The sequence below is a fragment of the Pelodiscus sinensis genome, chromosome 14 (assembly GCF_049634645.1).
Source record: "Pelodiscus sinensis isolate JC-2024 chromosome 14, ASM4963464v1, whole genome shotgun sequence".
NCBI lineage: Eukaryota > Metazoa > Chordata > Testudines > Trionychidae > Pelodiscus > Pelodiscus sinensis.
The window spans coordinates 1,225,212-1,249,006 of NC_134724.1; the positions used below are offsets into that span (position 1 = coordinate 1,225,212).

The 23,795-nt window shown below is 43.9% G+C and overlaps 1 protein-coding gene and 1 non-coding gene across 7 annotated transcripts in view; both read left to right on the plus strand.

The window, feature by feature from the left end:
- Window positions 1-2,140: 2,140 nt before the first annotated feature.
- Window positions 2,141-2,213, plus strand: TRNAK-CUU (transfer RNA lysine (anticodon CUU)). The gene has a single exon. It is a non-coding gene; the product is annotated as a tRNA-Lys (tRNA).
- Window positions 2,214-2,633: 420 nt separating this feature from the next.
- The window catches only part of MORF4L1 (mortality factor 4 like 1), a 41,781-nt gene continuing 20,619 nt past the window's right edge, over window positions 2,634-23,795 (plus strand). The window contains exons 1-7 of one of the 6 annotated variants that reach the window (XM_075896805.1): window positions 2,636-2,770; window positions 7,891-7,937; window positions 14,697-14,764; window positions 17,128-17,154; window positions 17,562-17,648; window positions 18,435-18,515; window positions 21,729-21,791. In XM_075896805.1, coding sequence (XP_075752920.1) covers window positions 2,731-2,770; window positions 7,891-7,937; window positions 14,697-14,764; window positions 17,128-17,154; window positions 17,562-17,648; window positions 18,435-18,515; window positions 21,729-21,791 — 413 coding nt within the window. In that variant the 5' untranslated portion in view covers window positions 2,636-2,730. Of the gene's footprint in view, window positions 2,771-5,950; window positions 5,997-7,890; window positions 7,938-14,696; window positions 14,765-17,127; window positions 17,155-17,561; window positions 17,649-18,434; window positions 18,516-21,728; window positions 21,792-23,795 lie in introns of those variants that run through there. The other 5 variants (XM_075896806.1, XM_075896807.1, XM_075896809.1 and 2 more) reach the window with 5 other exon arrangements.

The following is a 23,795-nucleotide window of genomic DNA, read 5'->3' on the forward strand; positions in this document are numbered from 1 at the left end:
AAACTCTTATCTTTGTCACAGTTTGCCTTGTAGACTCCTCACTCAGGTTCTCATGTGCCTTTGTACTGTAAAACTTACTTCTAGCACTTCTGGTGTGAACAGAAACCTCACTTCTGCTGAGACTTTGATATGTTAAAGAAAACAATCAACAACTAAACTGTCTGAGCATACTGTATAAAGGATCCCTGAACCTGTCTCTCAGGGCTGCTGCTGCTCTCACTCTGGTAGCTGTCAGCCTGCATGCATGCATAATAAAGTTTTCCTTCTAGATTTCTCTCCTGCCTCACTGCTTTGACCTCCAGCCTCGGACCCTTCTGGGGGTTCTGTACCCCAGGGGAGTGAGATTTCCCCAACACTGGTTTAATCAGTCATGGTATATTTTGACATCACTGGAGTCTATGGGCAGCAGCAGGAGCAGTGAGATATTATCTAGTAAAACTGTAAGGTACCGAACACAGGGTGCACCCAGCACACTGCTAAATCTGCCCACACAGCCATCAACCCCTGGATATTTAATATCTTAAGGGATTTACATTTACTTGTGTCAAACACAGCTCGGTGCCAGGTTTAACTGGCGGGCTTCATTTTTTAATATTTATTGAAAATATTGAAAAGATGAAGCACATACACCTGTGTAGGCGAGGCTTAGAGACCATCAACATCAATTAAAGTCTCCCCAGGATTTCAAGTCTTGTAACCTTTAAAAAATAGAGATTAGATGAGGGGAGGCTGCACACAACCACACTCATCCATGGGTATGGACTTTACAGTCACAGAATTTTGCACCTGTGCTTGTGAATGGCCAAACCAGCAGTCCCCAGGTCCCTACAACTTATTATCTAACTGATCTCACATTTGTGTTGGTTAATATATGAACACTCTGATCATAGCTCACCCCATGTTCAAAATCTGAATATTCTTAATCCAATGAACGTGAAAATAATAACAAAAGCAGAAGTCTAGCGGGGGTGGGCCTGACGTGGGTGGGCCATGACACACTTATTTTTCATCCAGGTCCACCCTGCTCGGGCATAGGGGCTGACACACCTGCGCCTGGACTAGGGTGCTGGTCTGACCTCACTCTGCTAGCACCCCAGCCAGCATGCGGGGGTTTTACCACCCCAATCATTACCCACCCACCAGAAGGTGGGGCCACCCCAGCGGGCCCTTCTGGTTAGCCACTGAGAAGCACAGATATATTGTAAGAGCAAAGGGGCTCCACCGGGTGAACATAAAGTTTTCAATTTTTCAGGCTTGACTGGGAATTAAAGCCATTGGACTCTGAGGCACTAGTAGGGGTTTGTGCCTGAAACTGGGAACTCTTCAGCAGCCTGAAACCTGGCCCTGCTGGGATGGTGCTATAGGTCGGTCTGCACAGACAGAAGGTGAATTGGAATCGAATTGTTCACAGGTGGGTCCTAGTTTCATGCACCCTGCTGTCCAGAAGGAGAGTTTGCAGGCGGATTAATTTTTTAAAAGAAAGCTGCTTCCTTGTGTTTTGAAGAAGAGAGAAGAGGAAAGCCATCGCTTGCCGGTTGGTTTTAAACACAGGCAGCAGGGCAGCTTCAACAGTAAAACATGGAACAAAATGCCTCAGAGAGGTTTCCGTGGTAGTCTGTCGCTTTAAAAACAACGAGCAGCCCTATGGCACCTTAGAGACTAGGAAACACAATATAGCATCATGAGCTTTCGTGGGCACAACCCATGTGACAAAACAGCTTTGTCTCCACATTTTGGCACAAGTGCGGCAGCGGTTTAAGTGAATTGCTTGTTCTTAGGAGGCCTATTGATGGCTGGGCATGGTGTGGACACAATCCGCTGAAACAACAGGGAGATTAACGGGGCTCCTCTCCCAAAGTGCCTTTGTGGAAGCTGCATGAACGTCCCACACCTTGGCCACCCATCCCTTCCCAGTGCCCATTCTATGCCCCGTGGCATGCTGAGATCCAGGTTGCAGCTGGCCACAAGGGGGCGTTTGCAGGGGATCCCTTGCAAAATGCAGGAGACAGACACTGGTAGCAGTAATCCAGAAATCCCTTTAAGCCCTGTTAAATCCTTTGCCTAAAGCCTCACATTGAGAAAAGCTGCATGAGAGAGGCATACTGTCAACTGTAGTACCAAACAACTCAAGCTTCCAAGAGCCCGGCTAGCTCAGTCGGTAGAGCATGGGACTCTTAATCCCAGGGTCGTGGGTTCGAGCCCCACGTTGGGCGCAACCTTTTTCCCCTATACTCCCAGGAGAACGTTTTTCCATGCAGCTCCCTAGACTCCCCCAGGATCGCGTGGGGTCCTGGGCTGGCTTGCTAGGCGTCTAAGAGCAACGCGGACTCCCCAGGCTCGGGCAGGGGGATGCAAACGAAGGGCCGCTGGCCGGGGAGGAGGAGTGATGGGAGAAGCACACGGAAGGGGCTCAGGCTGCAAAGGCTACAGGGCGCGGGGGAGGGCCCGACACAGGCCTGTGCCTTGTGCAGGGAAGGGCAGCGCGCAGCCCTCTGCTCCGAGCCAGGGCCGGGCGCTGGGCACAGCTGGCCACGGGACGCCCCGGCCGGGCAGAGCGCACGTGGCGCTGCAGGGAAGCCTGGGGCCGGCCCCGCCCAGGACTACAAGTCCCGGCATGCCCGCGGCGGCGGGAGCATGCGCAGAGGCGCGGGGCTGGGCGCTATAATGCGGTGGCGCTGGCGCGGCCCCGCCGGCAGGGGAGGGGTGGGGAGGCGGGCGAGGCTCTTATAAATGGCGCCCAAGCAGGACCCCAAGCCCAAATTCCAGGAGGGTGAGTGCGGCCGGCGGGGCGGCCTGGAGCGGGGGGAGGAGGGGGGGGCTGTTGTTGGAGCGCGGGCTATTGGGGGGGAGAGTGGGGGGGCTGGGGGGGAGGATAGATGGGAGATGGATGGATGGGGGAGGAGGCTGGCTGTTGGGGGGGATGTGAGGGGGGGCTACTGTTGGAGCGCGGGCTGTTGGGGGGGCTATTGGGGGGCTGGGGAAGGCGTGCGGGGGGCTGTGGGAGGGTGGGGGAGGATGGGTAGGGGGAGGGTAGGGGGGTGGCTGGCTGTTGGTGGGGGAGGGGAGCTGGGGGCTATTGTTGGGATGGGGGATGGGTGGGTGTGGGGGGTTGTTGGGGGGGCTGCGGAGCATTGTTGGAGCGTGGGTGAGGAGTTTCTTTTGGTGGGGGATGGGAGCTGGGGACTGTTGGGGTGGGGGGTACTGGTGGGGCTGGGGGTGCCATGGGAGGCTGGCTGGGAATGGGGCTGGGAGCCCTGTGGGAGGCTGGAGAGGTGCAGGGGATGCTGGCTGGGCTGGGGGTGACAGGGTGTTGGGGTAGTGGGGACTGGGAAGCTGATTCTGTGGCCAATCCATGCTCCAGTAGTTACAAAGCTCTGGGGTGTGGACCAGAAAAAAGGCCCTTTTTAATCTTCCAGCTTCAGTCCCTCCCCCCTATCTCTGCAGTGGGGGAGCGGAGGGCTAAAAGGAAGAGATGGTTCTTTGAAAAAAGGCAAAACACAACCTCCTCACCCAGTTGCTTGTAGGTGAAACCACTGTCACTATCTGTGCTTCACACAGCTTGTGTGCACTGTGTGTCTGAGAGAGTGGTTTGTGGGCTGCAGGGTTGAAACACGGCCTACGAGGTCAGTTATGACCCATGGAGATGATGTATCCTGGCAGGTTGTGGTGAAACAGAATGGCCTTTCAGTTTAGATCTAGGTGCATGGTTCCCTGCTGGAAGCCATCTCCTCCAGCTACTCGATTGGTAGCTGCAGTATAGGTACTCCATTTTACAGAGGGCTTGCAGCTTCTTGGCAGTCTTTCAATGAGGCCCTCAGTTAAGCAAATTTGGACTCCCTTGTGTGGTACCTGAGGGGCAGAGGGCTTTTAGGATGTTCCAGCTCCCTTGCGTGCAGAGAATTAGGAAATGGCAGTGGTTTCTCTTAGATAATTCTCTTGTTTTTTTTCCATACTTCTCAATGCTCTCAGCTCACCCAGGAGACTCAGGACTTGTTCCTTTGTTTAGAGTGTGCTTGACTTTTGTCTTTTTCATCGGTGTGTGTCAAAGCATTCTGATAGATATCAGTGGGCATTGAAGCCATTGAAAGATTTTTTTTATCAAGTTGGACTGTCAAGATTTTCCTTTCTTGAGGTTGAGAAGTATGTTTACTTCATTACTTAAATTATTTTTATAAGCTCGCCCAGTTGGAGATCTTGTATCTTGTCTTGTGACATAGTCTTTATTAAATATGGCTTAAGGATATTGTAAACTACAGTATGCTGATTATTGTGGTGATGTGCAACACTGTTATAACTATGGTGATCTCTGTTCATAACAACCCCCCCTTTTTTAGACATAATATTTTAGGGCATGACTCGACTACAGAATTAAGTTGACCTTATTTACGTCGGCATCCAGCAGTTGCAGTAATTACATCACTTGTGTGTGTCTGGTTTCTTCTGTCAGTCGTGTGTGCGCTCACCAGGAGCACTCGTACTCATTGTACTATCAGTGTGGGGCATTGTGGGATGACTTCTGGAAGCCAGTAATAGTCACTATAAGCAATGCACTGCTGATGCTACATCCATGAGAAGCATAGTTAGGCCAATGCAGAGTGAAATGCCCTGCTGTGTTACCTTATGTTGTCTAGATTAGGGCAAAATTTTAGTGTAAACATGTGCATAGGCTGCCATAAGCTGCCGTGCATTGAGATAATGGTAATGCAGACCAGGCCTTAATTCTCATCAAGCTGAAACATGACATACACTTTTCATGAAAGATGCAACTTACTCAATAAAATCTGCTTTTAAAATAGGTGGTGTTTTTTAGAATAGACAAATGACAACTGTAAGGGTAATATTTAAATATGTAATTTGAAAGACTAATGGGTGTTTTGAATGTACATGTTGAATTGTACTCGTAGATATGGGAAGTGGTATTGTTTGTGCTGATGTGACTTTCTGGTGTAGTGTGTAATATGCCAGTTGGTTTTTTATTTTAGCTTTAGAGAAGCTGACAGCAAGTGGTCTTTAAAAATTTCCCCTGGATTTAGCAGTATGTATTTGCTTATTTAAAAAAAAAACAGATTTAACTTGCAAAGTTGTCTTTTGCCTTGTATCTTGTCCATTCTGGATCTGGATCCAGCAGATGGCATTTGATTGAAACCCTTCAGAAGTCAATGGAAAGATTTCCCTGGGAGTCAGACCAGGTCCTTAATGAATAATACATTAGAATTCACCTTACACATGTAAAACTACTGCAGCATTAAGCATTGAAGCCCCAATCCTTGCAACTTGTGTTTTGTTGTTGTTTTTTGCTTACCCATTCACATCCCTATGCCAGATAACTGGTTAACCGTTACCCAGGAGTGGCCAGCCATGGATGGAGGGCTGCTCCAGCCCCATGGGGCTGCCAGCTCTGGGAGTCGTCAGCCTCTCATGGGGTTGGGAGGGGCAGCTGGGGGGGAGCAGCTGCTTTCGGCCCAGCACAAGGCTGCCAACTCCTAGCTTGCGTGGCCTGGGAGCCAGCAGCCCTCTCCACCTCCTCCTGACTGCTGCTTCCAGCCCCAGACAAGGCTCCCCACTCCTAGCCCCTGCAGCCTGGGAGCCAGCAGCCCAGAGTGGGACCAGAAGCAGCTGGGCTGGAGTAGCCCCTGCACATGGTGTGGGGGGTCACTCCAGCCTGCCCCCGTTTAATCAGTTAACTGGTTAAATGCTAAATTTAACCAGTTAACTAATTAAATGGGATTTTTTCATTCCTAATCTGGAGCCCCATGGAAGCCAAGATTGTGCCATGTGGGCAGAAGAACTTGCAGGCTCGGGGATAGCTCTAGCTTAGGAGCTAGGAGCAGCATTGCTAAGCAACAAAAACACTTGGCATAGTTAGGTATTCAAGAATATTGACAAAGCATGTCTGGTTATCTTTTCAGAGCTGTTTAGACCCTAGTGTGCTCCAGTCAAAAATGTCTGACTTTAGGAAAACTGAATGCAGGGGTCCCCTGTAGTGCACCTTGTGGGTATGTACTATAGACATACAATTCAGAATTGTTTTGATTTAAGTTGGCGTGGGGAAGACTCCTGTAAACTTTTCTAATGTGTTTTCTTTGAGTATGAGTGTAGGTGATGGGGAGAAGGTTTTTGTCAGTCTTTGATTTCTCAGTAGTGAGGAGTCCTGCAGAAATAGTGCCACAGAATATTCTTGTTGTATTTATGTAAAGAGTCTAACTCTCCTTAAACTTAGGCAGCTCATTTTTCAGAGCAAATAAACAAGGCATGTTTTCTAGTGGTGTTAACAAGCAATGCAAAATAGTCGTGAAATAGTGTAGTCATTTTAAGTAGGTGTTTTGCATGCTGAGTAACTGGCTTTAAATTAAACAGAAAACCTTTTAAAATAAGTTGGTATTTCCACTGTGCAAAAAATATTGCCTAGAAATATCAAACCGGTTTTGGTAAGCTGCTTTCATACAGATGTTCTCTTGACATAATTTTGCACAGCAAACTATTTTATCTTGGATTTGCTGTCTTGTCAATGTATCTCTTTTTCTGACCCATTTTGAGCACGAAATCCTGCTGGTTATTTGTGGAGTTCACTGTAAATCTGTTTTATCCTACCACTTTACTGAATAAGGGAATAAATTATTAATTGGAAAAGTGACTTAGTAAATGTATCACTAAATATTTGGTGCAGTATTAAACCAGCTTATTTTGTAGGCATAGAGTAAGGAAAGCTAGAAATGCCCTTCTTGCAAAAAGAAGGGATTATTGGTTTCTCAAGCAGTGGACTGTATCCCCTGTAAGGCTGTGTTTCTCAAACTGTGGGTCCCGACCCCCCAGGGGGGGTCACGGTATCACAAAGTTTGAGAGAACCCCTGCTGTAAGGTATTGGTAAAGCTTAATTATTTTGGTATACAGGGTGCAATCTTTGTTATAAGAACTGAGGGAAGATGTTTCCTCTTGTACAGTACTGCCTTCTGTTAGATAAATTAGACTTCCGCTTTGTAAACAACTGCAGAATAAGGATTTTATAGCAGCTGAAATCCTGATCAAAAGTGAAACAACTACTTCCCCCTCAATGCCCTCATTCAGCTGCATGCTTTTCTTTGGGGACGGGAAGTAGTTGACGTCATTATAGTCAGTTTTCTTTAGACAATAGAGGTGTCAGGTCCTTGGTTTCCTCAAGGAAAAGGACAAACTCTTATTTAAATAAGTCTTTTGTTCCATAACTTGGAAACAAGACAGTAGCATGGCTGTGTAAGAGAGCATGTTCCCTTTCAACATATGAAACAGCCCTTTGAAATCTGTAAGGCTGAGATGTTTCTGCTGTGCTATTTACTGCTTGTACATTCAGGTTGAAACTCAGTCCACTCCTGTAGAGCCAGAGTGCTGAGGCTAGGCAGGAAGAATCCAGCTCAGAACCCGGTGTAACACTGCTGTACAGTTTCCTCACAGCCGTTGCCTCAGATTGTAGCCTGGATTAGAGGGCTGTGAACCGTTTGTATCCATTCTATGTCGGCATCAGTAGGTGGTTGGGGCAGCCCAGGATATTCCATACAGTGTGGCTTCCAGTGCCAGCCAGTGCAGGAGTTGCACAGAAGTGGTTGTGGGGCACAGGCGGTACACAACCCCCTTGTGTGGCTGCTCATTTAAGTGTGGGGTTTAAATGGTGCAGGGCGCTTTGAGCTTACTCACTGCTTGTCTTCAAAAAGCACCTGCTTAAAAATGGAAGAGATGGCCTTTGGAATGCTTTGTCGCTTGACAAGTGTGTAGGCATAAGCTGCCTCTGGATCACCTCTTAGCACAGCACTCTTAATGGTGTTTGACTTCCTGTGTTCTTTTGTAAAATGCATGTCTTTGTGTGCAGCATTGTTCATTAATATGACTAATCAGATGGCTGTTTGCAAACTTTTCCAGGTGAACGAGTGCTGTGTTTTCATGGACCTCTCCTTTATGAAGCAAAGGTATGTCTGGGTTCTCATTTTTGAGATGGTGGCAAAAAACATTTACATAAAGAACACAAGAGTTTAATGGATTACAGTAGTCTATTGACTAAGCACTAGATAGGATTACGTCAAGAATTCAAGATAAACTGACAAGAAAATATTATAAACTTTGTTTTTTGTAAAACTGTAGGTTTCTTACAAACTGTAAAGTACATTTGTAGGTTATGGATGTTCATTAAAAACTTGCGTAAAGGTATAATAGAGGTAGGAAGCAGGGGATTTGAAGCAGTATACTGACACGGTCAGTGGAATTGTGCATGCATGTAAAACCACTTAGCAGTATACTGACACGGTCAGTGGAATTGTGCATGCATGTAAAACCACCATATGTGAAATGGAATATATGTCATGTAGACTCCTAGAATTCTGCAATTTCTAAGTATGCGTTCAGATTCTAAGGAACATATTTTATGTTAATGCATACATATAACATTGAAAGTTGGTTTGGGTTCCAGTTTGGCCTCCTTGTTCATCATGAATGCCATCTCTTAATACTTTAATCCGTCATTAGTTAGGTAAGACACTGAATTGTCTCAAGCCACTGAAGTGCTCTCTGAGTTTATCATCTTTCCAGTCAGATCCATTTCTAAGAAGTTTTCTAGGTTCTAAGATTGTGTGTAAATCAGTGCAGTTACTGCACTTGTGTTGAGATTATTTCCACGAGCCTTTAACGGCCCCCAAAGGGAGTAATAAGTGGAGTAGCTCATGCCTTATTATTTTGTCCTCCAAGAGGCCTAACTTCAGACACCAATTTCAGATGCCATGCTTTTCTTGTTCACTAGCTAGGAGTTTAAAATAATCCTGAAGTTAGATCAGGAAGCTTGGTTTTGCTTGGCTCATCCATTCTGTCTCCTTTTTGCACCTTTTCTCTAGTCACACTTCATAGCCTACTTCACGAAAGCTCATGATACCATTTACATGTTTTGTTACTCTCTAAGGTGTAACAAGACTATTTGTTTAAGTTTTTCCAGTTACAGACTAACTCGGCTACCCCTCTTAATCTTGAACTGTACATTAATGGCTTTAATAGAGGAACATACACAATGCTTCATACGCAAGTCTTTCAGTATGCTAGTTGATTTTTGAAACCGTTTGGGTTAAGTGTCTTCACCTGATGCAATCGTGCAGTGTTTTCTGAGTATTAAAGTTTTGTCCTTGAACCCCTTGCTTCTGGCTAGAACAATTTTCCTCTTGAAAGAAGAAGGCATGTAGGTTGGGGGATTATGTAGAAGTTTTCTTGGGATACTTAGTTTTCCGGGTAGGCCTAAGCACAAACTGATGCGTTAATTAGTTTATCAGTGATTTTTTTTTTCCCCAATTAACCTTTACTATAGGATGGACTTGATTGGGAATGGGGTTGGCAAAGAGAGTGTTTACAAGTGTCCCAGATTCTATTTATGCCATTTAGAAGTGATCACCGTAATGCATTTTCAAGGGTACTTCTCCAACAATGAGACTTCGATTTGTTGTTCAGAGTGCATCTCATACAGCTTAGACACAATCTTGATTCACTTTAAGTATTGGGCTCACTCACCCTAACCGAGTGCAATGGGTGCAAAGATTAAAGCAGTACGATTTTTGTAACTTGTTGTGTTACTTAGTGTGTTCCTTCCCTTCTCCTGGCACTTGACGATGGGCTCCATTTGAGTGTGTGCCTCCAGGCCCAGATGGCCTCCTGTGGCTGAGCTCTGCCTGACCCAGCGGAGGAGAGCGGGGAGGGCAGGGAGAATCATTCTGGCTTTCTAACTTGAGGGCCAATCTCTGTGGCCACCAGTCCAAGCTCCTCTGTCAATTTGATCATCTCTTAGGCTGCTCCTTCTGATGCCACTGCTGTGTGGTCTCTTGTGCATCTCACACAAGCCAGAGCATGGTCAGTGTATTTCTTCACTCCTATGCTGCGCCATGCATCCCCTCTGCAGAGGTGAGGTGGGCTGGTGCAAGAACAGTCTCTGCTGGCTCTGTGCCTGAGGGGGAATTCCCTAACGTAGGGTGGGCAATCATTTTTGGCAAGGGGCCACACCAAGATTTTGGAAAGTGGTCAAGGGCTGCACTAATCTGTGGAGGAGATACAGGGTTTAGGATGGCGGTTGGGTGCAGAAGGGAGCATGGGGTAAGGGAATGGGGTGCAGGAGACAGTGTAGGGTCTGAGAGGGAGTTTGGACAAAGGAGGGGGTTGTGATCTGGGTTGGGGATTGGGGTGTAGGGTCAGGGAGGAGGTATGGCTGCAGGAGAGGATTTTGACCTGGGGGGGCCAAGGCTGGGAGGGAGCTGTGACCTGGGAAAAGGGGGTGCAGACTGCAGAGGGTGTGGGTGGTGACTTGGGGCGGAGATATGGGGTACAGGGTCTGGGAGGGTGAGTGCAGGAGAGGATTCTGGCCTGGGGGAGGAGTGTGGGAAGGGTACAGGGTCTGGGAGGGAGTTGTTGCCTGGGGCGGGGGGTGCAGAGTGTTTGGATGGTGACCTGGGGGAGGTAGTTGGGGTGCAGGAGGGGCAGGGGTGCCAGAGGCAGACTCTGGCTCGGAGGCATGAACCCAAGTCTGCAGCCCCTGCCCCCCCCCCCCCAAGCAGGCTGGGCTCCCTGCTTGCTGCAGCCCCGCTTGAAATTGCAGGCTACTCCCTCCACGTGGCGCTCAGCTCTGGGAGGGCAAAGTGATTTGCATTGCTCCCATCCCCCAAGCCACTCTCTCAGCTCCTCTTGATTGGTTGTTTCCAGCCAATAGGAGCTGAGAGATTGGCTGGGGTCAGTTCCTGTTGGACAGTTGTTCTAGCCAATAGGAGCTGAGGATTGGGCTGGGGGCAGGGAGACAGCACAAAGCTTCCCCTACCTTGCAGAGCAGAGAGCCACACCGACTGTACTGTAAACCATGCAGCTGCGTGCCTGAGAGTCCTGGCAGCATGGTCTGTGGGCCAGATCTGGTGGCTTGATGGGCTGGATCCGGCCCCTGGGCCGCCTTTTGCCCAGCTCTACCCTAATGCAAGAGTAATCGCTGCTGCCCACTTAGAGCCAGCATCTGACCACTCTGTGGTGCGGGAGAGGCACAAAAGTTGCGTCTTAAGGGAGAATTTAGTCTCTAGTGGCTTATGGCAGATAGTGTCCTTGATTTCCTTTCCTTTCCTCCTCTCCATCTCCTTTTGTCTTCTAGCTTATCTTTCTGTGCTCGTCTGTCTCCCTAGATAAGACAACTGGGAGTATAGAAGAAATGATATTTTTTTCCATAATTGAAACTAAAGCAGTCTGTTGGCATACAAGGTACACTTGGTAAAGAGAATACCGTGGTCCCCAAAATTTGCCCTTCTGATTTACTTGAACCTTCTTTACCTTTTTCATTTTAATCTGTGTTTTTTCACTTACATGGTTTGTCTAATTCTCTTGGATTAATGTTTGTTTTTAAATTAGTAGGCTTGGGTAACTTGCACCCAAGAGTCCTAAAAGAGCTGGCTGAGGCAGTCTCTTGCCCACTGATTATAATTTTTTAATAAATCTTGGAATACAAGGGAAATTCCAGTCTATGTTAATGTTGTGCCCGTATTCAAAAAAGAGCAAGCTGGCTGATACGGGCAAAATGGAATTTAATGAATAAAGGCTAAGAACATGATGCCAGTCCCCAAAGTTTAATGGGGAAAAACAATTCTCTAAACCTGATTTCATTCTTTGGGAAGATTTCAGGCTTGATTGATAAAGATAACGGTGCAGATGTAATATACTTTGCCTTTTGTTAAGGTATTTGACTTAGTACCACAGAACACTTTGATTAAAAAAAAATTAAGCACTATAAAATATCACTAGAGTATATGTTAGAAGAATTAACTGGTTAAATGGCGCACATCAAAATAGTTGTCAATGGGAAATCAGCAAATGGAGGTATTTTCAAGGGATCCTGCAGTGATTGATACTAGGGATGTTAAGGACTAGTCACTGTCGTCTGAGCAAATGCTTATCGGCTAGTCAGTTGACTAGTTGATTCTTCTCCCCCCCGCCCCCCCGATTGCTGCCTCTATTAGAGGCAGGGGAGGGGGAGGGGAAGGAGTATGTCAAAGCTGGGGAACATCTGTACAGTGCTGCCACTCTAAAATGCCAAGGAGGCATTCAAAGGGGCAGTGCCGCACAGCTGAGCCCGGGACTCCCTGGGCTGGAGACCCTTGTACGTTTCAAAGCTGGCACGCCGCTTGCAGCCTGGAGTCAGCAGGCTGCACGCGGAGTTCCGCATTCCTCCTTTGAAATGTACAAGAGCCCCAGTGGGAATGCGGAAGTGCCTATCGACTAGTCGAGTAGTCAATGGAATTTCCATCTAGTCAATTAACCGTTACTTAACATCCTTAATTAATACTAGGTTCAACATGACTACCTTTTTTCCAGGAGCCATGTGGAAGTAAATATAAATCCCCTCTGATAAGTCAGTGAATGACACACAGTTCACTTCTACACTGTGGGGTGGGAGTGTGACAGAGTAGCCCCAGTAACATGGGTATCAGCAGAGTCATGAGTTAGCTATGCCAAGTATGAGCCTACCTGAAACCCATGAGTATCAACGCAGTGAAACTGGGTCACTGCTGCTCATGGTCCCGCAACAACGCTGCCAGTAATACTCTAGCTAGCGCAAGTATGTGTGTGTATCCAGGACAACTGATCTCCATGTAGATATCACTAAAGATTGGTGGAGTGGTTGAAGACAGGATGTTCGTATGGAGTGTTCAGAATGGGAATTGGTAATCTGGACCCATTCCAACAAAATGTGTGTTGTTGTTTTTTAAACTAGCAATGGGAATGGTTAGCAACACTCTTACCAAGTGTTGTTTACTAGTTACAGTTAATGAGCAACCCGGCTGGGCGGGAGCAGCCCCTGTCCACGGTGAGGGGGAGGCTGGGCCTACCATGCCATAGGTGAAGGACCACTCCAGCCCAGTCAGGCTGGAGTGGCCCTTTGCTCACCTCTATTGAAATGATTAATGTTTAAGCAGTTAACTGATTAAACAGGATTTTACATCCCTATTTTTAACACTGCCAAATTTAAGGTCATGTTTAGGAGCAGGGATTGCAGGCCATACCACCCACATAGACTATCCTGGAAAGCAGGGTCTCCGCAAAGAGTTCAGGGGTCGTAGTGGCCAAGCAATTCAACACAAGCTCCTGTTGTGATACTACGATAAAGGCGTAATGAGGTACTTGGAACGTGGAGTAGGGAAGTGATTTTTACCTCTGTGTATGATATTGGTGAAACTGGTTCTAGCTAGAATAATAGAACAGTTCTTCTGTCAACATTTTTTTTTTTTTAAAGGCTGGTGGGGGGGTGAGCGGAGGAAAGAATCACCAAAGTGATTCAAGAATATGCCTCAGTGAGAAACTTAGAGCTCGATCTGTTTAGTTTATCCAAAAAGTTTGAGATCACTTGAGGAAACACTGGGTCCTAAAGATGTCTTTAATCTAATGGAGAAAGGCAGAACTGGAACTTAAGGCTGGAAGCTGAAGCCAGACAAATTCAAACCAGAAGTAGGGGACAAATTTTTAACAGTGAGGGTGATGCACTGTTGGAACAAGCTAACGGGGGAAGTGATGGATTCTCTCTCTCTCAGTATCTTCAAATCAAGACTGGGTGCCTTTCTGGAAGGACACTTTAGCTAAACACAAGTTATTGGGTTTGGTACGGGATCAATGGGTGAAATGTAATGGCCAGCAATATGCAGGAGGTCAGACTCGATGCTCTAAAGGCCCATTCTGATCTTAGTCAAGGAATCTGTAAACAGTGTGGTGGTCTGATGAAGCAACTTATTTTGTTTTACTCCTTATGCTCATTTTCTGTTTGCCTCTGTATACTCTAACTTCTAACTGGGTAACTACAATTTATCTTTGCCTTGATTAGATAGTCAAGGCTTTGAATGTTTCTTGTAGGTTGCCGTAGTCTAGTATAGTGAGAATAAGCTAAACTTTGTTTATCCTTTCATCAGAAATTCTTAAGCCTGAAAAGTACCTATTGCAAGCAATTACTGCTGACCAGAGCGCTTGCTTTGTGGTTGCAAAAAATCCAAAATAACATTTCCTTTACTTTTGATAAGTCATCTCCTGTGATTAACTTCCTCCTCTGCAAGACAGGGGTCTTCATAGAGCCCTGTGCCAATATAAAATTGGTCTCTACATCTGCAGAAATGATCTGCAGATATCTACATCTGGGATGCAAACACCTGTGGATATAAAGCAGATATCTGCACATTTCCTGGGTTCTGGATACAAAATTTATATCTGCATCTGTATCAGCAGAAATAAGCTGAAGATACGCACGGATATCTGCAGCTTTGCAAGGGTCTAGGTATGCATGTGAAGAATTAGACGGAGTCATTTGCTGTGTACACCTGGCTTCTGGTTAGCCATCCAGAAATCACTGAAGAGGCTAAAGTGACCTGCTCCTTGTCTTCTAATCAGCTGCATGTTCTCTTGCTCGCCTCTGGATGGAAGTTAAGCCCTTCAAAAACATCTGGGTAGCTTAGTGGGCATTAGTTGTTCTGCCTCTATACTTTTTTTTGTAACTGAAGCAAAGCCAGTAATAATGTGCATCTCTTGCTGAACAATTTCTTGTCAGTAGTGGCATTGCTGCCGAGTACTTCAGTGGCTTGCCCAGGAATCTTTGAATTTAGACTGAAAGCTTTTAGCCCATCTTCCAGAGATGATTTTTTTTTTTTTTTGTTCAAATCATATTGTTGACCCAACTTTCTTCTTTGTTTCAGTGTGTAAAGGTTGCCATAAAGGACAAACAAGTGAAATACTTTATACATTACAGTGGTTGGAATAAAAAGTAAGTAATAAGTCTCTGAAAACAAGACTTAATTTTCCTTTGATTACCCCAGCTGGTGTTAGCTTAATGGACTGACACTACCAAGCGTAAGTCAATTGAAAATGTTTCATTAGCACAGAAATTAACATGAGTTTAAGTCCATGTATTGCAGCAAAGCCTAACTATTTAAGCATGGAATAACACAAGGCTAATGTTGCTCAACTAATAATTTAGTTTTAAAAGTATATTTCCTTTGGTGCATCAGTTGGATCATTAAACTAGCTCCAAGTGCCACTAGGTTGCCCTGTTACAGCAGTCGAGTGCACAGCCTACCCATTTTGAAAAAGGTTTCTAGCTTTGAAAACATAGGATTTCAATAAGCTTTTTGTTGTATAGTGGGATATGGAACTATTCCAGTTTATTGAACAGTGGAACAATATTTTCTCTAGTCAGCCTCCATCTGTTCTATTTTTGTAGCCAAATGCTAGGACAAGTGGTGCAAAGAGGAGTAGGGTTAGGTGAAGGGGGGAGGAGAGGGCTTGCGCTCAGAATAGATGAGCTGAAGTGCTGAAGTTCTGATAGGTAAGTCTTTCAGTCTCTCCTGCACCATCTGCCTGTTGGGTGGCAACATGCTTGAGGTTGGGGTGAAATAAAGTTGTAGTAAAGCTGCTGATGAGGTTTTCCTTCTTGTAAATGAGATTTTTGAATTTTCTCCTCTCAAGAATTAAAACTTCTGTTTCATGGCTCTAAAGATGAAAAGGCCGTCAAAGCATTTTGCTTTTGGAATGGCAAGTATACTTGAGTTTTTTTGGGTGATGTATAAGGGTTGAGAACAGTATATGTTCTGATTACAAGTTATCTTGGTCACTAACTTTCTGTAAACAGCCCTGATGCAGCATCTACAGGGCTGCTTGCAGGTTACCATGTGTTCTAATTTTCAAAAGGCATATACAGGTTGAACCTCTCTAGTCCGGCACCCTCAGGATCTGACTGGTGCTAATCAGAAAATTTGCTGGACCATAGAAGATCAATATCGTCTAGCAGCATCACCAACACTTCCCTTGCTTGCTGGGCTCTGAGAAGAGAGTGAGGGGTCAATTAGGGCTAAATAACCACACAGAACATGGAGAGCCAGGACTGGTGGCTGTAAACAAACTTTGAGACTGCAGGAAACTTGGCCATACCCGTAAGTGGACATCTGGCTAGCTAAAATCATGCCAGACCATGGATGTTGCTGGACCAGAGAGTGCTGGACTAGAGAGCTTCATCGGTACTACTCTGCTGTCAGTTTTATGGCTGAGTTTCAAGTTTAACTATGTTCTGCAGTCTAACACTGAGTGTGGAGCAGTAAGTAGTTGTTTTTCCTTAGCAGCTGATGGAATATGAAAACTTGACAATTTTTCAAAGAGTCCTTTTGGTTTGTGTGAACATGACTGCCATATACTCTGTAAAAGACCTTGTGTGGGACACGAAGCTTAATTTGTGTTTTGTCACTGTAGCGCTGCTGAATTAATGCTGACTCTTATGGATCAGTTACAATCCATTCTCTTTGGTGTAATGGTGGGTACCATTGGCTGTGTCAGATGATTTTCTCTTGTCTTTTTTCCACCTGCACTAACTGTTTGCCTTTGATTATTTTCTTGCTTTTCCAAGCTTCCAATTATCTACATTAAAAGTGGCATTGCTGCAACATCTAGACAACTGGGACTGTATGGCTTTTTAATTTGACTTCATAATTAAGTTATGGTTCTCTAACACATGAGTCTTAAACTTCTTAATTTCCAGTGGTTTTTTTACAAGTCTTGGTAGTAAGTAGTTTTCACATCCTATATAGTATAATACATTCAGGGAGTTGTACAGTGTTCTTCTCTTGAGGGTTTTTGACAACATAAACTTTGGGAGCAAAGATCAAGTGGCTTAAATACTTCACCAAGGCCCTCATCTTAAATATATAACCTCTAATATATATATACAGTTGGGTGTGTTATTTTTGTTTTCTGTTATACTTGCACACTAAACTTACTGTAAGAATCTCAAGACTTAAAGTGAACTTTGGCATTCTAAGCTTGACAACTTTTGCAATGAGATCATTACTTCACCATGAAATGCAAGGTTGAGAATCTCTAATTTACAAAGCTCTGTATGTTACATAAACGTTTTTATAAACATACAACTTGAGATTTCGGAAAAGATGTACATAATTTCATATGGCCATTTTAATGTTTCTAACTTAAAATCTTTTGTCAAATTGCTGAAAAATTATCCACTGTTTGTCAAAGTGGCATTTGCTTGCTTACAATGGCAATTTCTCCAACACATGTTTATATTAAATTATTTACCTTCAGATTTTTCAAGTGTTCATGCCATCTTGGTTTCCTTTACAGAGAGAAATCAGAGCTCTTCTTTTTACAGTAAGATCTTATTGCTGAATTTGTTCACATATAAAATATGTTGGAATAGATACAGTAAATTTATCTTGCTGCATAACTTAGTTATGTCTGCAGATTTTCCATGTTATAGCATGTGTAGCCCTTTGTTTTTAAAAAAAATTACTTAAAAATATTAAAGTGCCCTTCTCTTAAGATTGGGAGTCTGTTTCCCAATTGGCAATCTGCAGGAAAGACTGAAGATTTCACTTTGCCCTAGACAAATCAGTGGGAATGCATTTTTATCTGATAACTTACACTTTCTGTCGTGCCAGTTCATGGCTTATCACAGAAGCAAAAGTTCAGTCTCAAATCCTGTGAACTCTTTTAATTAATTATTGGGAACAGATTTTAATTTTGCAATGTTTGCAAATGGTGGTTTGATTTTTCAGCTGGGATGAATGGGTTCCAGAAAGCAGAGTGCTCAAATACGTGGACACGAATCTGCAGAAACAGAAGGAACTTCAAAAGGCCAATCAGTAAGTATTTTGTGGTATACTGATTTGACTTACCATTATGTCTTTTTATAGTGCTTCAGCCCAATAAATAAATCTCCCTGGGAATATTTATTAATTTTAAATGTATTATTATCCTCTTCCCCTGTTTTGTTTGTTTGAGGGGTGTGTGTGTGGGGCGGGGAATCATGGGGCTGCCTCAGATTTATAGCATGTACGTGTCCTTATTATAACCTTGTGGTCAAATGGCTTGGCCCTTGACTTCCATATACCTTTTAATCAAAACCTAAAGTATGAGAATTTTAAGTTGCAAGGAAAAGTGTAAAGGAGGTTTGAACAAAGGAGATTTCTTGTATCTCAAATTTGCATTCTGAAAATAAAACATAGATCTTTCTAATTGAGCTCATGGTATATATTATGATGTAAAATAGTAATGCACTCTTACAAAAAGTTAGCCTTTAGTAAGAGAGCTCTAAATATATTGATCCTTATGAATGCTTTTTTGTATTGCTCTAGAAAAAGTGGCCCCTTAAGAATACAAATATTTCTAGTAAGCACACTTCTGAAGCCACTCCAGTGCATTTCTCACAATTCTGGGGGGAGGGGAGGGAAGGTTGAGTGTCCACGTGTAGGTAAAATACTGTGATGTGATATACTTGTAAGTAGTGGGAGCCCCCCCCCCGCTCTGCATCATGAAGGAGGCTCCCTAAGTGTCTGTTCTCTTTATACGCATTCACTGCATGTTGTCTCAATGTTTGCATGATCTGTTACCTTTGCAGCAAAATCATATTTCTGAATTTGTTTTTAAAGGGAACAGTATGCAGAGGGCAAGATGAGAGGTGCTGCTCCGGGCAAGAAGACATCTGGACTGCAACAGAAAAATGTTGAAGTGTAAGAAGCTTTTTTAAAACAAATTCTTTGCTTATCAAGTCATTTCACTTATTTTCACTTATATTCACTACTCTTGTGAAGTTCCAGAGTAGATTTTAAAATGCAAAATCTTTGTTTAAAATTGAGCGAAATGTTAGTTTATAAACATGGATTGTTTCTGTTGTGGCAATGTGCTTGTCTATCCAGCAAAAGTACTCTGTCAGCATTAAGTAATGCAAAATTCCCATGTTGCTGAAAGTAAATGACTGGTTGCACTTAGGCTTTTAAATTTTGCTCCAGTCATTATATTCCTCTAAAATTATTGAACAAGATCCTTATGAGGGCACATCACATCTTACATTGTAGCTCTTGATGAAATTGATAATTCCCCGTGGAATGGCAAAATCAACCCTGGTCACGCAAAGAGTACACCTAGACTTGCTTTCACTTTCTAAAGAAGATATGCAAATTTGGCAGTAATTTGCATATCTTCTGATGGCTTTTTTGAAAGTTTTTCTAAAAAAGCAAGCAGTTTAGACACGGTTCCTTCAAAAAAGTTTTTTTCGGAAGAATCGAGTCTAAACCTGCTTGCTTTTTTGAAAAAGCTATCTGAAGAAGATATGCATATTACCGCCAAATTCGCATATCCTCTTTTGAAAGTGAAAGCAAGTCTAGACTTACTCAAACAGCGATAGAATCTTTGAGCACAGAGATGTAGCTCTGAAGAATAAATGTCATATTGTCTTCATGCAGTTTATTAAAACACTCTGTAGGAGGCAAATAAAACTTTGTAATATTCTGCCATTCATGAAACACTAGCCTATTTACCACAAGTATTTGTTGCATCTTTTTGAAACTGTTCTGTTTGGACAAACGTAATGCAAGTATGTCTGGGTCTTAAAACAAAATGGCTTTGCATGTTAAAATGGTAAGCTTAAGAGACCCATACCAAGTATTCGTTAGAAGACAAATGTATTTTCACACGTAATCAACAGACCTTCAGTCCCATTCGTAGGGTTCAGTGACTAGGCTTGTGGCCTTACCTAGATTCAGTTACATCCAGTGACTTAATGTTGGAATGAATCAGCAAGACTCAAATCCACCATGTATGACTGAATATTTTATTTCAGAAGCTAGAGGGTTTGCTTAATTTTTCCAGGTGGGTTCAGTGCTAAATAATAGTGTTCAAAATATATGCTCCTAGCTTGCTCTGCTTTTCGGTCTTAGTCAAGAGATGGCTGGCTAAATTTTGACCCATTACCTTTAAAAAAGGCATTTGGTGGTAACTTCAAATCTCTTTTAGGCACTGTAGCATTCTTTTGCTGGTGGCTATTTTTTTTAGTATTATGAAATAGGAGACAAATCACACTCATATTTGGACTTCAAAAGTTTTTATGGAGACACCTTTTAGTGTCATGCCATTAAAAGGTAGAGTAATAGACTTGAACTGACAGGAGCTAGTTTCTATTGGAGAGCCTAGAGCAGGGGTGGGCAATAATTTGAAAAAGGGGGACATGCCACAAATTTCTGAAATAGCCCTGAGCTGCTGTGGAAGGCATGGGGCCAGGAGACTTCTTGTGCGCCCCCACCCACAGACCCTGATTGGCATGGGGGTTAGAGTGGTGAAGTCTTTGCCCCCCATCCTGATGCCTAGAGAGAATTGCCAGCTGTTCTAAAACAGCCGATTCCCTCTGATGCTGTGCACCCCGGTGGGGAGGAGGCTTCATGCATACTCCCCTGTCCCCAGGTCTCAATTGGCCTGGGGGTGGGAGAGCGGATCCATTGGCTTAGCAGGCCGGATCCGGCCCACAGAAGCCACTTTGCCCACCCCTGGCCAAGCGCACTCGTTTCTAAGGACATTAAAGCTGGTTACGAGTACAGTTGTGCTTCTGTGTTGCTGTGACCATAACAGGGTAATGGCGACTGTTCTCATGCATAATCTCAAAAGCCTTGATGTATCAAGTTCTGACTTTTTTCCACCTAATATGTGTGGCATGTAACACCCCCCAATGGTGACTGTAGGTCCCAGGTCCTGTTAGCCTTACTCATGTGAGCAGTCCCAGTTGAACCCCTAAAGATTTAACTCTCTCTCAAAATAAACTAATTCAAAGCTGCTACCATAACCCTGTCACCTTTAATTATAAGGGCACACCAGAAACACCACTCCGGAGTGGGCTCTTCTCTGACAGAGGCTCAGTCTTACTGCATAATTGAAAACTCTCCTTTCAAGCCCTCCTTGTACTTCCCAGTTGAAACAGCATTTGCAAATAGGGGTGTGTCTTCCCCTGTTGCCACTAGAACAGAAACTGGGGTTGTTGGTGTCCCATAGTAACTGGGACGCTCATTGTAAGTGGGCTACCTCACTTCCTGCCCCTTCCTGATATGCGTCTCACGTCTGGGTGCTGAACACTTCTTTAATGATGCATCTTCAGATCATTAAGTGGAATCTGTGGGAAGGGAAGATGTTGGGGGAGGGAGGTGGTGTTTTATACAAGCATTCATCTTATGGTATTAAAGGTACCTTTATCATACGGTCCCATGTGCCTCTTGCACTGAACTTGCTTCTCTGACTCTTTCACTTACGCCAGAACCATTGGTGCTTCCTCCTCAGTTAGCAGCATGGATGTACCACTGCTGCCTTTACCAGCAGAAACTCATCCTGTCCTCGCCTCCTGACTGAGCCTGAGGAAGGGAAGTCACTTGAACAATATCCCAGCAGGGCACCTGGGACTGTGTGGCAGATATTTGCAGAGCGCTGGGCCTCAGACCACTTAAGCCAGAAAGTGAAGATTGCAAATAGATCCTCTCCAATGGCACGACTAGACTAAGGGTTTTTTCTTCTAAAGAAGCCGTCCCTGGCATTTGAAAAAAGAAGGGGCTTTGCAGATACATAGTGTGGTTAGTTGGGAGGGAGAGAAATTGATCTAACCACATTTTTAAAGGGGTACCACTGTAAATTAGTTAGGCCTCAGAATTTACCTTCTATAGCATCCTTGGAGGATGCCTGTAATATAAAAAGACACATTTTTAATTAAAAAAGAAACAAATTTGACTCTTCAGTGTCCTAAACAATCTTAGAAAGAAAATAATAGTATAAATGTGTATCCTCCTCCAGGGATGCAGAAGGTGTTTAACATCCTCTAAGAGGTACATTTTGAAGCTTCAATAGACTCTCTTAAAGGCTAACTATCAGGTCTGACACTCTGTCCTTAACTCAACCCCCATTGTGCCTAGATTTTTCAGACGAGATGGAGCGCATACTGTTTGCTGTTTGGAGACCCCTACAATATCGACGCGGTGAGTTAAGGATGGATTGTCACACCAGGATTCTCATCCTGAAATCCAAACTTCCTTTCTTTTGTAGATTTCTTTTATAAGCTCTTAAAGTCTTAAGTCGCAGTAATGTACGGTGCTGGTGATAACACATAAGTAACAACTGTGGAAGTAACTCTTACTTTGACAACATCTCCATCAAGTGCAGCTGCTTCTTAAAATTCTCTTTACTTTGCCCATACAGACTTTTAGCTCTTACCTACTTCAAAACATGGGCATAGTGCCAATTGAAAGTGTACAGTCCTGTGCGACATGCACTCCTCAGTGAGATTTCAGTGCATCCATTTAAAAAGGAATTGCAGACACTTAACTTTTAAGGCTTCCATTGATTTATTTTTGTTAGAAACTGGTGATTTTTAGAAGGCTAGTCTGTCTGCTACCCGTCTACCAAAAGGTGAAGTCCTAGTCTCACTGAGATCAATGACAAAAGTCTTATGACATCTGTAGGGCCAAGTTCTGGCTTTTGCTCATAGATGGTGTTGTGAATGTAAGGTTTGAGTCTCATGTAACTATGGATTTGGGAACATCCAAATTACTTATACTGTGCTGTGCTATAGTTTAAATATTGGAAAGCATGCTCAGGGCATACAGTAATTTTTAACCAAATAAAATGATTTGTAATGTGCAAGTTGTATTAATAGTACAGATTTTTTTATGATGCTGCTGCTTTCTCATGGGAGGAATGTCATACAAGCATGGTTGGCTATCAAGAGCCACAGGCTTGATGTTTTCTAGAGATAAACTTCTCTACTTTTCTCTGCAAAATTGCAGGCTTCTGGCTACTGTTGCTGGACTCTTCATGTGTTCTGCCCTCCTGGCGTGGCTGACTTATCTACAAACATTTTCACTTATAATACCTCCCTTGCAGTCAAAAGGCAGCCAGTGCTTTGGGATCTGTGGAAACACATGCTGTACTTTTTAGGGAATCGGAACACAAAAGCCAGCCGCTAACCTGTCCGAAATCAGGAAATGAAAATCTTGTGGGTCTTCATAAATCACATGATTTGCTGGGGCTCTGGCCGGAAGTGCTACCAAGGCGACTGCCTTAACAACTTTAGTAAGCTGGGAATTGGAATTTGTTTGCATTTTTTTCGTCCCTTTGATAGAACATTCAGGCTTTGGCTCCACCCATCCTTTGAAACGTGTATGTTTCAGGTGTCCGCTTGTGGCAAAATGAGATAAAGCTGCATGTATAATGGAACTCAGTTCCCTAGGATGTGAAGTTATTTTTAACTTTCATGGCATCACCTAATGCTACAGCAAGAACTTGTATACTAATAAATTCAACTTGGACTGCCTTTTAACAGAGCGCTTTGGTCATGTATCCGTTCTTTGTTCTGAAAGCTCACATGCTCGGAAGCAGTTCTTGGTGTGTATGCTTCAAGTTGTTTGAAAGCTGGCATTTCTGGGTTTTGAGTGGCTGGCAAGTCATCTTATTGCCATATGGTATAATTTGTTCCAGTGGCAGGGTGGGAGCACAGCATGAGGTTGTGAAGTGAAACACTTTTAATGTGAGTGTTTGAAAATGAAACCTTACTTTGATATCTTTCTGTTATCAAGACTTAGTTTAGTTCTAGAAGATAGGAGCCGTTCAAACGTTTTTGCCCAGTGCTAGATAAAAATAGAACATTCCCATTAAAACTGAATCTTAAAACACTGACTTCAGTTGAAAACCAAACATCACTAAAAGACTCTCCAACTTTCTGGATGGTCACTAAAATGGCATTTTCCTTTCAGTCTTTTGGTGACAGTGAAGTTCACTTATTGTACTGCTTTTAAACAGCGGCCTTGTTCAGGTTTGGTGGCTTGCATTTCAGTGTAGTGAAGTTTAGCATATATATGGAGTTTGAAAAATACTTTGGGATATTTCAGGATGAAAGATGCTGAGCAAATGTCGAATTGGACACTGCCATTCCATGCTACTTCATCAGTGACATTAAACCTGTTACTCTATAGCTGAAGGCACAA